The sequence below is a fragment of the Macrotis lagotis genome, chromosome 3 (genome assembly GCF_037893015.1).
Source record: "Macrotis lagotis isolate mMagLag1 chromosome 3, bilby.v1.9.chrom.fasta, whole genome shotgun sequence".
Lineage (NCBI taxonomy): Eukaryota > Metazoa > Chordata > Mammalia > Peramelemorphia > Peramelidae > Macrotis > Macrotis lagotis.
The window spans coordinates 281,195,102-281,212,252 of NC_133660.1; the positions used below are offsets into that span (position 1 = coordinate 281,195,102).

Genomic DNA, 17,151 nt, shown 5'->3' on the forward strand with positions numbered 1-17,151 from the left:
TCAGTTGGACACTTTGACCTGCTGCAGAGGGCCTGCCCCTCAAGGCTTCGCTATTGAACATTTAACATCTAGGAAGTCATGAAAGCACTGTACCTGGTGAATCTGCCCACAGGGCACTCATTTGTTAGTTTTCCTTAGTCAGCAGAGTACTTTCCCATTTCCTTTGAAGTGCAAGGGAAGAGCTTTCCTATAAAGGGCAACTTGCCACTGGCCCAGCACAATGTTGGGCAAAAAGGGCCACATCTTCCTGGTGCCCGGCATCATCTTGGACTTTTCACCTGCTCTCAGTCCCCACATCCAAAATGATGCCAAGACCTGTCAACTTCACCTCTGTGACACCTCTCCAATAGGCCCCCTTCTTTTCTCTGACGCTGCCCCGACTTGGGGAGAGGTCGTCTTCACCTCATAACCTCTACTATTACAAATACTGGTAGGTCACCTGTCTCCAGTCTGTCCCTAGTCTAGTCCACTCTCCACCCAGCCATCAAAGTGATCTTCCTAAAGTACAGGTCTGAGTCACTTATCTATTCCGTCAATTCCAATGGCTCCCTATCACCTCCAGGATCACATGCAGACTCTGTTGCTTGTGTTTTTTTTTCCTGGCAAGGCAATGGGGTTAAGTGACTTGTCCAAGGTCACACAGCTAGGTAATAATTTATTAAGTGTCTGAAGTCGGATTTGAACTCCAGTCCTTCTGACTTTAGGGTTGGTGCTCTATCCACTGCACCAGCAAACTGTCCCTATTGCTTGTTTTTTAAGAGTCTTTTATCAATACCTCCCCTATCCTTCAACCCAGTGAGGTTATCCTGCTACGTCCCCTTCATTTTATATGAGGACTCCAAGGCCCAGAGGGAAAGCTAGCTTGCTCAGGGACAGTCAATGGGAGACCCCTGGGTTGAGACTTACAATCCATCTCTCCAATGCACTATGAAAACTTCTTCTGCCTCAGTTTTCCTCCCTTTAAAAAGAGGGATAAAATATTTGCTCTACCTCCGTCTTAGGGCTGTGGTCATTAAATGAGATCACACACGCACAGATGCCTATATTTGATACTCTGTGAACCCTGGAGCATGATATTACTGTAAATCATCATTGTTGTTTTTATCAAGACTAGTGTATATTGCCTGCTGAACTGAGATGAAGAGGAAGGGAGGCGACGTCCATGGGAAGGCATCAAGGAGAGAAGAACAGGTTAGAAGGCGAAATGTTTGCTCACTGCTAAATGATATTTTGAGACACTTTTAAAATCTTATCTGGATTCAATGATATTAACACTTTGTTCTACAGGGCACCTTCTAGTATGGAAAACAGAGGTTCCAAGATGGAGTGAGCGACCCAAGTCACATAGCTTAAGCTGAGTCGGACCAGAGCCAGCTCCTTTGGCCCCATGGCCGGCAGGGACGAAGGCCCTACTTGATTTTTTGCTAGAGTTTCTTCCTCTCCCCCTCCAAGAAAAAAAGGAACTAAACCAAGTTCCTTCAGTCTTAAAGAGGATGAAGTCAAAAACCTTTGGACAAGAAGCCAATGCTCAAAGCAAGGCTCATCCACTTGGAGCAAATAAATCGGCAGCAGGGGCGAGGCTGGGTGGTTGGTAGGAACATGGACGCCAGGGACGCTGGGGCTCCATAGGCTTCCGCAGCCAGATCTCTGCCAGCTTGCTCTTTGCAGGGTCTGAGCTCCTGGGAATTTCTCTAATATCCTTAATGAGGCAACTTCTCTGTCCCCCCGGGGGGCCGCAGGCCCACAAAAGCTCCCCTGCTTTTTCCCAGCTCAACTGGGCAGGAATCAGAAAAGAAAGCAGTCATTTCACTGCGCAGTCCCCTCTTTTCTCCTTGGGAGATTGCCAGCATTCCTCCAAGATTAACCAGCCTCATGTCATTGGTTAGTATGACAAAGGGGACCGTCACCTGGGCAGCCAGAACCCTCTCCGGGGCCTGCCCTGCTCCAGAGACCTTGGGCTTCTGCCACCTCCCTCCCCAGCTCCCGCACTGGGCAAAACGAGCTCCCCTTGAGGTGAAGGCCGTGCTGTGGCCTGCCTCCAGCAAGGCAGGCAAGGCCCGGCCTACCTCCAGCTAGGAGTCTCATGTGCTTGGAAAGGGAAGGCAGCCCTGGTCCAGGTCCCTGAAGGCCCGTTCAACTTCCTGGCACCTCTGTAAAATGAGCCCTTGTCGGCATTCCTGGAATCTGGGGGAGGGGGCAAGGGCCCAGGTTTCCCAGGGCCTGCGGTCTAAAAGCAGACTTTTGTGACTCGGGGCCAGACAGAAGCCGCCCAGTAGGTCCAGGGCGGGCTCTGCATCTGGCCCTTTTGGCCTGCACCCCAGGAGCCACCAGGTCATCTCCCCAGTAGGGAGACAGGTGCTGGCCCGGCTGTGCAGCGGGAGGCAAGGGGCCCCTGGGCAGCCGGAGAAAGCTGCTTGGCCTCAGCACAAACCGGCCCAACAATGGCTCGGGGCTGGGGCCATGCCCAAGAGGAGGCCCGCGGCTTGGGCCGGGCGGGCCATCCCGGGCCAGCCCGGGCCGAGGAGCACCCCGCCGGCCTGAGACCCGGGGGAAGCTCTGAGGGCCAGGGCCCGGGGGGCGGCCAGGGACGGGGGGGGGGGGGCGGCCAGGGCCCTGGGGGGCGGCCAGGGACGGGGGGGGGGGCGGCCAGGGCCCGGGGGGGGGGGCGGCCAGGGCCCTGGGGGGCGGCCAGGGACGGGGGGGGGGCAGGGCTCTGGGGGGGGGCGGCCAGGGCCCGGGGGGGGGCGGCCAGGGCCCGGGGGGGGGGCGGCCAGGGACGGCGGGGGGGGGGCGGCCAGGGCCCGGGGGGGGCGGCCAGGGCCCGGGGGGGGGCGGCCAGGGACGGCGGGGGGGGGCGGCCAGGGCCCGGGGGGGCGGCTGAGGCCGGGCCCCGGAGGCCAAGGGCCACCCAGGCCGCGGGCCACCCCCAGGCTCTGCACCGGCGAGCCCCCCCAGTCCTCCGCCCGCCAGCCGGGCCCCCCCTCCCGCGGGTGCCACTGGGTTTCCAGCGGCCCTAAAAAGGGTCCAAGGAGCCCCCGGCCCAGCCTCCCGCCTCGGCCCCATCTTCCTGCTTCCCCTCCCCCCGCGCCGGCCTCCCCTCCACCTGTTCCCCGCTCCGCGCCCGCCCCGCCCACTCCGCTCGCCCCTCCACCTGTTCCTCCCTCCCCTCCCCCTCGCCGGGCCCCCTCCCGCCCCTCCGCCCTTCTCCCCTCCCCTCCCCTCCCCCCCGCCCCCGCCCCCGGCCCCCGGCCCGGCCCCGCCCCCGCCCCCCGCTCGCGGCCAGGCCGCGGAGCCCGAGGCGCCGGGGGGCGGGGCCCGCGCTCTCCCCGCCCCGCGGCCGGCGCCGGCGGCCGTTGGCTGTGAGGCGGGGCCGGGGGCGGGGCCGGGCCGGCGGCCGCCAATGGGCGCGGGCGGCCTGTGACGTCACGGGCGGCGGGGGCTCCTCGTGCCGCGCGCCGGGCGGTGTAGTCAGCGCCGAGCCCGCGACCGCCTCAGACGCGCCTCCCGCCGCCGCCGCCACCACCTCCGCCGCCGCCTCCGCCGCCGCCTCCGCCGCCTCCGCCCGCGCCCGCGCCCCCAGCCCCCGGCCCCGGCCCCGGCCCCCACGCCCCTCCCGCCGCCGGCCGCGGCCCCTTTGTGCGGCGCCCCGGCCCCGAGCCCCGGCCCGCCCCGAGCATGAAGACCAAGTTCTGTAACGGCGGCGAGGCCGAGCCGCCCGCCCTGGGGCTGCTGCTGAGCTGCGGCGGCGGCGGCGGCGGCGCCCCCTCGGCCGGCGGGGGCCCGGCGGGCCAGCGCGGCGCCGAGGCCGAGCTGGAGGCCGAGGAGCGCGGCGGGGGCGAGGGCGGCGGCGGCCGCTGCTGCCCGCCGCCCCCCCGGCCGGCCCCGGCGCGGGACGAGGGCCCCGAGGGCCCCGAGGACGCGGCCGCCGCCGGCCCGCCCGAGCCCCGCACGCGCCGCAAGGCCTACCTGTGGTGCAAGGAGTTCCTGGCCGGCGCCTGGAGGGCGCTGCCCGAGGACCAGTTCCGCATCAGCGTCGTCAGGTCAGGCGGCCCGGCCCGGGGGGAAACTGAGGCGGGGGGCGGGGCCGGGGCCCAAGGTCAGCCGGGTCACCGGCAGTGACCCCGAGCCCACGTCCGGGGGCCCCAGCGGCAGCATGGTGGAGGGGAGGGGGTCTTCTCGGCCCCCCGGAAAGGGCCCCGGGACATGGGGGAGGGGCTCCGCATCCGCAGCTTTATTTGGACACCTTTAGGTGTTGGCGTTAGGGGACCCCGAACTCTGTGTGAGTGTGAGTGTGAGACGCGGTTTGGGGGTCACCCCAGCTTCTCTGCCCAGAGCCCCCCTCCCAGAAGGCTGAGGGCGCACGGCACCAGACCACCTTCACTTCCTCTTTATGCCCCAAGGAGCGGGGGCTCCGCCAGGCCCCCCGCGGAGCGGGCCTCGCCCGAGGCCCCCAGCCCCCAGGCACTCCGGGGCTTTTCCACAGGAGGCCTAGGAAGAAGCGGCCCCACCTAGCAGTGGCCGACATTGTTCCCATCATTCCCGGAGAGAGAAAGAGAAGGCCGGCAGGAGACCAGACTCATTGTTCCGGCCTGAGGGCCAAGTTACCCCGAGGAGGAGGAGAGACACCCCTACCCTCCAGGCGCCCGCCACGGAGTGAGGGAGATGACCAGCAAACAAATATGCATATAAATCTGGCTATATACAAGATAAATGGGAAATCATTAACCAGGGAGTCTTACTGGAGGAGGTGGAGCTGAGCGCAGAGAGCATTCCTGGCACTTGGGAACAGAATACACAGAACTGGGGGGGGGTCTTTCATGAAACCGCCTGGAGCTGGGTCCTCACTGGATGGAGGACACATCTGGGAGTGAGATAGAGGAAGCCTGGAAAGGCAGGGAGGGGGCAGGTAATGAAGGGCCTTGAATGTCCGAACATTTTGTATTTGGAGGTCATGGGGGAGGGGTGGCGATATCAATGACTTTATTGACTAGGGCGGAAGGATGACATGACCTCAGTCTGAATTTTGGGAAAATCACTGATGATTGGAGTCTTAGACTGGAGTGGGCAGAGAATTAAGGCCCCTGGCAGCCACTGCAGTAGTCCAGGCGAGAGGCTTAAGGATCTGCAACAGAGGTCAAAAGGGAGCATGTTTGAGAGGTGTTGCAGAGGTGACACTGGGAAGCTGATCAGCAGATTGGATCCATAGTAACAAGGGGCCAAACTCAATGTCTGAGCTTGGGGGGGGGGGGGGCATCTAATGAGCATGCAGGCAGTTGGAGATGGGAGATTGGGGAGGGAATGGTAGATTGGAGAATCATCTGTATAGGGGATGGTCATTATGTTCACAGGAGTTGATGAGTGATTCTCCAAGTATAGAGGGGGAAGGAAAAGAACCAAAGGAGGAAAGAGCAAGAGTCTACAAACCTAGAAGAGAGGTTCCAAGAGGAGAGGTGACCTCTAGGATCTGAGGCTGCAGAGGTCAGGGAAAAGGAGTACAGGCTAGGAGAGACCAAGGAGGCCTGCATTACGATGCTTCTAGTATTACAATAGAAAATTTTAAGCTATTCAACTGCAAGGGCCCAGAGATAGAAAGTCTGACATTGTTCTTATTCTCAAGGATTTTATAGTGTTATAGGGAATGGTGGGTCTGATTTACTTATCACACCTTACATTCATTTGGAGAAGATGAGATAAAGGGAGAGAGAGAAGCCAGAGAGTAGGAAGAGGGAGATTTCTCTGTGCCCTCAGGTCTGGAAACTCCTCTGGGAAGTTCAGCTAGGATATAGGCATTGTGTTGGGGTGGTTCTCTTCTGGAAGTTAATTTTATGTGTTTTGGACTTAATCTCAATAAGAATAGGGGCAGTTTGATTTTTTTTTTTTGTCACATCTCAACAGTGCCTAGCTCATTGTCAGCCTTTAATACATTTATATTCCATTAGAGATGGCAGATTTGTGTGTGGTGTTGGACTTTTGCCTTGAGAGTTAGGATGATTGAGGTACCCTTCTGAATTGGTTCCTTCTTTGTGATAAGGATGAGTCTAATTCAGTGGTACTAACCAAGGCAACGTGGATTTAATTAGACTCTGGTAAAGTGTGGAAGTCCTTGCAAACTCTAGGATTTTCCAGTCATCTGATATAGTTCACGCTTCCTAATTGGATTGCATATCATGGTGCACACACCCCTATCACATTTTAATCGCCAACTGGTCTGGATACTGATACTCTGGTAATTGGAGCTTGACAAGAGATCGATGTATACTTCTGTTTAGACCAGTGTGTTTTTCTGAAGAGGTAGTGTTTAAAACCTAATGATATTCACTGAGTTAAGCATATTGCCTCTTTTTGATTACCTAATCCCATGGGGTCTGATATTTGTGTTTTCTAAATTTTTATGGTAATCTTGTTCAATATTGATTTTGTTATAATGAGGGCTAGAATCTTAATTTCCTATCAGTTTTGGTCATGATAGGTCCTAATTTTTGTTTGTCTTTTCAGTCGTGTCCAACTCTTTATGATTCCATTTGAGGTTTACTTGGCAAAGATATTGGAGGGGGTTGCCATTTCCTTCTGTAGATCATTTTTACTTGCTCAGGTCCACATAACTGGTGTCTGAAGCTAGATTTGAACTCAGGTCTTCCTGACTCCAGGTCCAGCACTTTATTCATTGAATTACCTAGCTGTGCATATATTGGCCTGAAGCTTCTTTTTAGAATGAGTTATATGGGTCATCAGCATTAACCATGTAGAAGGCATATTTGGGACCTCTGGAGGTTTTGAGTGGCAGAAGGCAGGCAGCCTGTTGCTAAGAAATGAAGGAAAAGGGGCAGCTAGGTGGCACAGTGAATAAAGCACCGGCCCTGGAGTCGGGAGGACTTGAGTTCAAAATCCGACCTCACTTCATAATTACGTAGCTGTGTGGCCTTGGGCAAGCCACTTAACCCCATTGCCTTGCAAAAAAAAAGAAAGAAATGTAGGAAAAGAAGGTATAGGAGGACGACGGGCAGTAGCAAATCTTAAAACATAGACTCTTAAGTTACAGAAGAAATGGAAGGTCTATCAGGGAGGAGAAATAACTCACAGGGACTATGGACTCACTGAAACCCCTTTCCCCCAGCCTCTTGGCAGAGAGGCAAGGAGAAGGGTGGCAAAAAGGCCTGGTGGATGCTCAGCAAAGATCCTGGCCAAGATCCTGTGCCTTCTAGCTATAGTATCTTCAGAAGGATGTCGATCCCATGGCAGGCTAAAGGAGGATTTCTGATGAACCCTCTGGTTTGTAGGGCCTGACCACAGAGAAAGTGGCTTACAAATTAACGAGAAAACCGGATTACACTTTTCCAGGTGTTTGTAATGGAGGCAGGGAGAGGTGCGGAAAGAGGACTTTACTAGCTTCATTTTAATATTTTCAGAAAAATTCACTTGTAAAGTCTATGGGGAAAGAAGCTAGCACTAGAATTTTGGGAGTTGCGGCCGATCTTTCCCCATGAGGAAGCTGTGTGTAGCCCTGCCTGCAAGACTGGGGGTGGGGGAGTCTACCCTTCATGAGGCAGCCCTGTCCACTTGGGGGAGACTCTCATTGTTAGAAAGTTAGACCTCGTATCAGGCAAGCTTCCATCTGCCTTCTCCTATTTCCTGTCCTCTGGGGCCAAGCTAAATAAGCTTTACATCCTTCAAAAGAATGGAGGAAGGTTTTTGTTTTATGCACAAAGGAGAGCAGAAGACAGCAGAGACAGCTCGGAGAGACAGGCTGCCTTGTCTCTTATAGTCTGATGAGCATCATGGGGATTTGCAGCTTTGTAACCACCCTTCTGTTTTGTTCCTGAAGGAACCTCTCCAGGTCATATGGAAGGGACCTTGGTGATAGTTCATTTCTTTTCAGTTTTCAGATGAGGAAACTGAGACCCCTAAAATCAAATGGGAAGTCAAGGGCAGAACTGGAATGTCAACCCAACTCTGCCACTTGGTCCTCTTTCTCAAAAGATAGTGAGGTCCCAGATACGCTGAAGCTCATGGCTCACCAAACCACTCTCAGATAGATGCTGTCCAGTGTGTTTTCTTCAACTTGTAACTAGAAAATTGTTTTCAGGCCTGTGCAACACAAAAGATGCTCATCCCTGTTAGGTATGGTAATACAGTATTTCTCCCAGCGTTCCAGTCTGTCACCTCATTAGCTGCCCTGGGTCATTCTGAGGGGCACCATCGCTGACACTGTTAGTGTCCTCTTGTTAAATTGCTGATTTGATTTTATCTTCCTTCTGAATGTGCCTTTTAAAAATCTTCAGAGTAAGTCTCTTGTACCTTGACAGACTTTCCTTTGAGACTGCCTCCTTTTCTTTCTCATTGGATGGTCTGGCCTCAGAATTTTGTCTTTTCACCTCATCTAGAGTTCATTTAAGTCCTAGGAACATTTTTCTCCTTTCTCTGGACCAGGGACAGGACTGTCCAGTTCTGCAGGCCACAAGAAGGCCCTTGAAATCTTTTGTTCTGATGCTGCCAAAGGCAACAGGGAGTACTCAAATTCAATAAACTTGTTAGGGGTGAATTAAATGTTTGACAAAATATAGCAGGCTAATTTTTTATTTTGGCAGAAAAATTCCTATCCCTGTTCTAGGCCCTTGGAAATTGACCCTGCTCAGATCTAGGGGCCTGTCTTCTCTCTCACCTCCACCCACTGTTTTTTCCCCTCCACCTCTTCTGCCCCTAGCATCTTCAGGTGCACAGACCCCAGTTGCCTGTTCTTCCTTCTCAAGATTGAAGTGTCTCGGGGTGGCTAGGTGGTGCAGTGGATAGAGCACTGGTCCCGGAGTCAGGATTACCTGAGTTCAAATCTGGCCTCAGACACTTAATAATGACCTAGCTGTGTGGCCTTGGGCAAGTCACTTAACCCCATTGCCTTGCAAAAAAACTAATAAAAAAAAAGGTTGAAGTGTCTCCTGGATGACTGTCTTATCTCCAGGAGCTCATCTTTTTTTCTGCCCAGGCAGCTATAAGGTTTCTCCCTCTTGTAACTTCCCACAGTCTTATCCCTGAGGTACCCAGACCCCTCTGTACTGAGTCTGTGGGCAGCCCCGAGGGGGAGGGGCTGGTTTGTTCGGTAGCCTCTTTGTCCTTTGTGCAGATGGTCAGCTCCTCTCCTGGACAGCTCTTGGGCCTCCACTCTGTAGACTCGAGACAGGCAGCTTTTTCTCTCCCTTTATCTTGAGTTTGCCAGAATTCCTTTCTGCTTAATGGCAGTTGTTGCTATGCTCCACCCCTGGATTTGTCAATAGCTTTTAAACCGTAGTCCAGAAATGTAGAGTCTTTTCTCAGATAACCAACTTGTTAACTAGTCCTCCCCAAATCTTCCTTCTTTTCTGAAGCCTTTGCCCTCAGTGGGCAGCAGTGAGAGGAACATCAGCTGTTGCCCTAAAAACTCTTTGTCCAGTTGGGTTGTTTAAGCTGAGCAGGATCTGATAAGTCCTTAACATAGGACATTTAAAAATTGATTCCTGGTAATGTTGGAGCTTTCTGTTATTCAGTCATGGCCAGTCCCTTTGTGAGCACAAGGACCGTACTGTCCGGGGGGGTTCTTTGACAAGAACACTGGAGTGGTTAGCCATTTCCATCTAGATGTTTGAAAAAGACCAGTGGTAGAACTCTTCAAAATAGTAAATTGATAAATGAGCAAATAATGTTGATACTTTGGAATGGTAGTGAATTTGTAGTTAGAATTTGTGAACTTAACTTAAAACATGGTTTGTGAAGAGGAAAGGCTTTCCTTCACTGTCAAAGATCATGACAGCAGGGAGGTGATGCTATGGCATGTGGACTGGATTTAGGTGAGGGGAGCTGGGTGAAGTCACCAGCTTCACCTTCTCCTCCAGAGTCATCTGGGTTCAGTTAGGGCAGCTAGGTGGCTCAGTGGCTTTGGAGTCAGGAGGATGGAGTTCAAACGTAGCCTCAGACACTTGACTCTTAGTAGTTGTGTGACCCTGATTGTCTCATCTCCTGTCCTGGTTCCTATCTGGATTTGAACTCACTCCCCCTGACTTTTGAGGGTCAATACTCTACCCACTAGCTGCCCTAGAGGAATGGGACTGGGATAAATTGACTTCTAAGCTAGAGGAGGCCACCAACTGGAGAAAAGTTCAGACTTCATTGCATAGGCTAAGGTGTGCTGCTGATTGGAATATTGTCCCTGAGGGCTAGTTATTGGGAATTCATCCCCCTCTTAGTGCTTTAAGGATTGCAGAGTACTTGACTCTTTTGTTACCACATGGGGGAGGGGGAGGTAGAGACAGACCCTTTAGTTAGGCAGTTGGTAAGTGCCCTGGGTGGGTGGGTCTAGGGATCCCTATAGCACCTGGAGGCAGGACATGGAGGGTCTTGTGCTTCTCTCTAAGCCCCTCCAGGCTCTAGAACACTTGGTTCATAATGAGCAAGCACTTAGTGACCCAGAGGGATTGCTCTGCTGTGGGAGGAGTCACTGTTGCCTAATTCACTTGCCCAAAGGCAGCCTTGAATCCTGCCCTTGGTTGGCTGGCTCCCTACTGGCAGAGGCTGGTTGAATGGACTCAGATAGACTGGTGAGAAGATTGTCTCATTCTGTCAGAGTCTGTGTCAGTCAGTTGTCGTGGACCTTTTTCTTGAGTATCGGTTGTTGGATATTTTGTGAAGCCCACTCAGTTTTCTTTTTTATTATTATTATTAGTAGTAGTATTATTTTTTAGGTTTTTGCAAGGCAATGGGGTTAATGCTTGCCCAAGGCCACACAACTAGGTAATTACTAAGTATCAGAAGCCACATTTGAACTCGGGTCCTCCTGACTCCAGGGCCGGTGCTCTATCCACTGCACCACCTAGCTGCCCCCACTCAGTTTTCTAGGAAGAATCCATAGGGCACATGGAACTGCCCAGTTAGATTTTCCTAAGACAATCAACCACTCAGAAAAAATTACATTTTGGGAGCTGGCAGGTAGGTTGCATGGGGGAAAGTCACCAGTAATCAAAATGTTTCTGGAAAGTGCCTTAAATCTTTCCCAAAGTATGAGGGTTGTGAATGGACAAGGAATAAGGTCTCTTTATTTTTTATTTTTTTTAGGTTTGTGCAAGACAAATGGGGTTAAGTGGCTTGCCCAAGGCCACACAGCTAGGTCATTATTAAGTGTCTGAGGCCTGATTTGAACCCAGGTACTCCTGACTCCAAGGCTGGTGCTTTATCCACTACCACCTAGCTGCCCCAATAAGGTCTCTTTAAAGAGGGCAGTTCACATTCAACTGGCCATCAAATTAGGTCCTCGAAAAAGAATTTTATTCTGCCAAGCTCATTTTGGGGTGGGGGTAGTGTCCGAGAACAGAGGAGAATGACTCTCGAAAGGGCTTCCCACAAAGTGTGGTCTCTTGGCGAGTGACCCACCACCCTCTGATGGTTCCTCCTTGTGTTTCTGAACAGGGTTACTAGGAAGGCTGATCCTTTCAACAGCATTGGCCCCTTTAACAGACTAGATGTGGGCCTGATGAAGGGGCTCTGCCAATTCAGCAAAATGAACTCACTGAGTCTGGGTAGTGCAGGGGAGGCTCCGGCCCCGCCATGCCAGGCACTGGACTAAGGTTGGGGAGATACAAAGAAAGGCAGAAGAACTCTGCAGACCTCAGGAATGGACGAGCTTTGTAGAGGCTCCATGTGGGCAGTCTCTGAGGGAAGGCCCCAGGATTAAAGGGGAGGGTTGGGAAGGGGGGTAGGAGCCAATGAAAACTGCTGCAACTGGGGAGATGGAGTATTTTGTTCAAGGAACAGTAAAGGAGGCTAGCCTATGGAGGGGAAGGATTTTGTGTTTGATCCTGGATGTAAAAGGAGTTTATGAAAGATGATGCTCAAACTCATGGTAGGAAGGTCACTTGGGTAGCTGAGTAGAAGCTGGACTGGAGTGGGGAGAGACTTGAGGCAGGCAGACAGAAGACACCCCCCCCCACCCCCCCCCCCGCAAAACAGCTATTCCCTTAAGCCAAGAATGAGCTGCTCAGGCCTGTCCTGGCCAGTGACAGTGTCTGAGGAGAGATACTAGAAGGTGGGAATGGCAGGACTTGACCACTAATAGATTTGGGGCTCTAAGAGAGGAGCTAAGTGTGACACCTTAATTTCAAACCTGGGAGGGTGGCAGTGCCCTGGACAGGAAGAGGGGGAGGATTTTGGAGAAAAGAGAATGAGTTTTGGACAAGTCTGAGAGGATCTCTCCAAGATAACCAACCAGTTTCAGGTGTTGACTAGGCGACTAACTTAGGATGGGTTCAGTGACTGCTTCTCAACAATGCCAGCTGTCTCCCAAATGGACTGGGACACTTGTGGGGGGCAGTGATGTCATGGAAGATAGGAGCTTTTCAAGATGAGGTTAGGCCACATCAATCTCTTTAAGTTGTTGCCATTTTAAAGTTGCTTGTTGGTACAGAATTGGGTCAGCAACAATACTTGGCAAGGTTGGCATTGACAGTGACCAGCATCTAATGCCCACTTGGTGGTGATGTCATAAGGTGAGCAGTAGTAAGGACTTATTGGCTACGTCAGTGAAAAAATCTGAATCATCTCTGGCACTGGGGCCTTTAGGTGAGGGGAAGCCAGTGAGAACAAAGCACCTGCCCCAGTGGAGCAGTCAATCATGCAGTGAAGCCATGTGACCTCTAGATGGATCACGAGGGTGAATTTAGGGCTCACTTCAAGGTGACCTGGTGATAGGCAAGATGTGACCCTTCATGTGTTCATGTGGATGAATTTTGAAGTGGCAGGAGGGGGGGGGGAAGAGATTGAGATTGGGGGATTTCACCCATCACCTGCAGATCTGCGGATAACTTGAAGAACCAACCAAATAAATCACTTTTCTCATCTTCCAGATTTACTTGATTCTTTGAGGGTTTTGTAGCCCACGTGCCCTGCAGCAGTTTTGGCTTGTTGTTGTTGTTGTTGTTGTTTGTTTTTTTGTGGTGATAGAAACGCTCATTTGGGGCTGGCTGTTGTGACTGAATGCCAGTGACCCTTCCTTCATGGGCTGTGCATCAGTGATCTTTAAAGAAGACAGGAAGCTGCAGCTAAGCTTGTGGTCAAGCTTCCACCAGAAAGACGGATGGATGATGACAGTCCCTAGGTGGTCGGGAATCTCCTGGTGGAAGTCAAGCTGGCCTGCCGGTCCATTCAGAAGTACAGGGACAAAATTGGGGATTCAGTCATATTGTGGAGAACAGTAGTTCATCTGTTTGCTCAAGCTTTTTAACAGTGTAACAGGAAGGGACAGAGACTTCCCTTGGATGTAGGGTCAGTCTTGTTGCTTGGCAACCAGCAGCCCCTTTGGGTCGTGTCTGGCACCACAATAGCATTTGGACAAGGCTGTACTAATAGAGCAGACTGGCTGTGGACAAGAATTTAAGAACTCAAATGGATTCTTTTCTGATGTATTTTTGGGGTGAAAATGTTACCTGCAAGAACATGAAATTTCTCTCCACTCACCCCCCCCCCCCTTCTGCTTGGATACAGGGAAAGCAGCTTAGTCATTTCCTTTCTGGGCCTAGGAGACCTGCAGATGAGTCCTTGCTTACCCTTCTGTTTGTTGGCTTTCCCTTCACCCCAGGACTCTGTGATTGATTCCTCCTAGGCAGTAAAAAGTGAACCAGGGAACTCAGGCCTAGCTTCTTCCCTCTTTTTCACTCTGTCCTTCATAAAAAGCTAAAAGACACGGGGCGGCTAGGTGGCGCAGTGAATAGAGCACCGTTTTTGGAGTCCAGGAGTACCTGGGTTCAAATCCGGTCTCAGACACTTAATAATTGCCTAGCTGTGTGGCTTGAGCAAACCACTTAACCCCATTGTCTTGAAAAATAAAAAAAACAAGCTAAAAGACAGACCTGCATTGTGGACCCCTTCTTCACAGCTGAGGAATTTGGATAGTCTCCCTAGTTTTATCAGGCTTTGGACTCAGGGAGGTAAGCATTACAATCACCAGGAAGGGCTGCCTGGCAAGAATGGCCCACCAAAAGCCAGTAACCATTAAAAATGTTAAAAATGTGAAGTAGACAAAAATCTTATAGCCATTGTTTTCTAGGTTCGTACTTTTGGGTCTTCACAAGATTAAATAGGCAGTGAATATCGATTACTCAAATGTTGGGTTGAAATATGGCCCACAACTTAATGTTGATGCTGCTACCTAAAGCTGCCATTGAGTGACTTTACGTTGAGAATTATCCTGGCTACCTTTGCTCTTCAGGGGTTTTCACCCAAGAGCATAGGGAGCTTAAACAAAGTGATGGGTTCCTCCTCTCAAATCAGAACCACTATAGTTTGGATGGGATATAGATTGAGGAGCCAAGGTTTGATGGAATGGTCCATCTGCCCCCCCCCCACCAGGAATCCTCCTGCCTTCTGCTTTTGGACTGATTCTCCTGGTGGAGTCCTGTGCCTGGCTGGTAGCCTAGCCTGCTATGAATAAGAAGAAACCAAAAAAGGCCAGGACCAGTGGACCCTTTAAGAAATGATGCTTTCCCATGGTGACTTTGACCATAGCTGCTGCTCTGAACTGTATTTCTCTGTGTTTACAAAGTTGCTCAGTATTTTTAACCTTGTGGCTTGGTTGGATCTCGGGGTGGGTAGGAGAAAGGCAGGGCTCAACTAAGAGAAAACTTCAGAAGAGGCTGCTGCTGTTTGCCAAAACAAACTTTGGAAGATACAAGTGTGGCCTTGATGGTTCATCGTCTTCACTGATGAGCCAGGCCAGAGAGAGTTCTGGGGTCCAGCTCGGGAGACTCTTCCAGCCCCAGAGCCTGGACCTTTGAGGTCATCTAGCTTGAGTCTTTCTAAGTAACTGAGGGCCAGAATGATCCCATGTGGAGCAGAGTTGAGGTTCTGATCCAGGCTGGCCAGTCCCATACCCAACGCTCCAGCCTCACAGTGTCCCTTGCTACTCTCAGTGAATACATGAGGAGGGGGCTTTATTCTCTCTGCCTGCTTTGGTCTTAGTTTTCATTTTGCTCAGTCCTCCCCAGAGGGAGCACACATGGCCAGGATTTGTGTTCCACAGCCTTGAGGGGATCAGGTAGGTCAGCGGTCTCCTTAGTCCTGAGTTTCCGTGTGCTGACTCCATTGGCCTTGTGCCATTTGTTCCATCGAGGTTAGTGATTGCTTCTGGTTTAGTCAGATTTATGTCATCCCGTGGAGACATCTGTTCAGTTCAAAGGGGGCATCATGCCGCCTTGAGCCTTTGTCGGGGCCTGGGCACCCAAGTCATTGGAAATTTTTCCGATTTCCCTTCTCGGACTTTTGGAGTGCTCCTGTAGAGCTGCTGGGTACACCAGTAACCATTCCTGTATAGAAGAAATTCCATAGACACTGAGGGAGCAAACGAGGGTGGGAGGGGTGGGGAGGGGCTGAGGTGAGCTGCAAATCAACCGCTTGGGTCAGTTGATCCCCTGGCTTCCCTGTCCCCAGCGTGACTCACATTGGCTGTTTTGCCCAGACATTCAACCTGGCCTAGAGCAGCAAATACCTTCTTGTTCCTATTGTATGGAAGGGATCTCAAAGATGGGCATACTTCCTGCCCTTCAGTTGCTTTCTCAGCCTTTCCCACACCACTGCTCATGTAATGGTGATGGTGCTAACATTGTGTTCACATTGGATCTGGTCCAAGGGCTTCAGATGAAGAAGCCGAAGGGGAGAAGGGTCATACTAGTCAATAATGATCTGAGCCCCATGTCTGGGGTTCTCTTCTTTGGGGAAAATATTTCCATCTTTCCCTTTTTGGCCTCAAGATCTATTCCTCTAGTCAGTAGACAGCCTAGGGCCTTGGGCAGAGATGGTTAGGGCTAAATTCTCCCTGAACAGCCCCCCAAAAGTTATCATTGCAAGATGGAAGCAGACTCATGGAAGAGGAGGAAATTTCCATCAGCAATGGGTGGATTCTTGAAACTTCCTCAAAAGGGAAGTATTTGCCTCTCTTTTTTGCACTAAGCAAGCTGTAGAGGGAAAGGATTAAAGAGTGACCCTCGAGTAGCAGAAGTTATAGAATGTCTCTGAAGCTGATTAAGAATTGGGCCGTTGGGTAAAGACAGATTGCTTTCCGTAGTGGGGAGGAAAGTAAGATTGGGGGGGAAATTGTAAAACTCAAATAATATCTTTTTTTTTTTTTAAGGTTTTTGCAAGGCAAATGGGGTTAAGTGGCCTGCCCAAGGCCACACAGCTAGGTCATTATTAAGTGTCTGATCTTGGATTTGAACCCAGGTCCTCCTGACTCCAGGGCCGGTACTTTATCCACTGTGCCACCTAGCCGCCCCAAATAATATCTTTAATTAAAAAAAAAATTAAAAAAAATTGGACCTTTGGGGGCAGCTAGGTGGCACAGTGGATAAAGCACCGGCCCTGGAGCCAGGAGGACCTGGGTTCCAATCCAGGCTCACACACTTAATAATGACCTAGCTGTGTGGCCTTGGGCAGGCCACTTAACCCCATTTGCCTTGCAAAAACCTTAAAAAAGAAAAAGAATTAGGGCTGTAGCCTGGGAGAGAGCATGACAGTATTGAAGTGTTTCCCTGTGTGACCATTGGATTACACCTGAGGGTGCAATCTTATGTATTCCTAGGGCTACATCTTGAGGGGAAAAAAACCAGCATCTATCCTAGACTAGTGAGGATGACTGTTGTCTCTCACCTCCAACAGAGGCGGCCTCAGCAACATGCTCTTCCTTTGCTCCTTACCTGACTGTGTCCAATCCGTCTCAGACGAGCCCCGGAAAGTGCTGCTGCGCCTCTACGGCGCCATTCTACAGATGGTGAGTTGATTCTATGGGAGTGGGGGAGGAGGAGACTGGCCTGATGTGGCCCTGTTGAGATGTAGTCATTTGGAATCTGGTGAGAAGGTACCAGTATTTGTTGCTCTACCCTTTGTGATTCTATCCCGGATTTTCTCTTCCCCTGGTGTGGGCCTCTGCCAAGCCAGACTCCCCCACTGGCCACCAGGGTGGAGGGTGGGCTGTGCAAACCTCAAAGCTGAACCCAGGAGAGTGCTCTCTTCAGAGCCTCCACAGCCTGGAAGGGACTTTTTGCCTGGCATGGTTGGCACATCTTAAAACATTCCTACTTTTAAGAGGGCACAAGCTCCATCTTCCTTCAGAAGTTGGAGGCAAGAGCTTTGAATTAGGTACAGATT

General features: G+C 51.8%; 1 protein-coding gene across 1 annotated transcript in view; it reads left to right on the plus strand.

Annotated features, from left to right (window-relative positions):
* The first annotated feature begins 3,675 nt into the window (after positions 1-3,675).
* CHKA (choline kinase alpha) overlaps positions 3,676-17,151 on the plus strand; it is a 35,367-nt gene continuing 21,891 nt past the window's right edge. Inside the window, exons 1-2 of the mRNA XM_074230910.1 lie at positions 3,676-4,040; positions 16,663-16,774. Coding sequence (XP_074087011.1) covers positions 3,676-4,040; positions 16,663-16,774 — 477 coding nt within the window. The remainder of the gene's footprint in view (positions 4,041-16,662; positions 16,775-17,151) is intronic.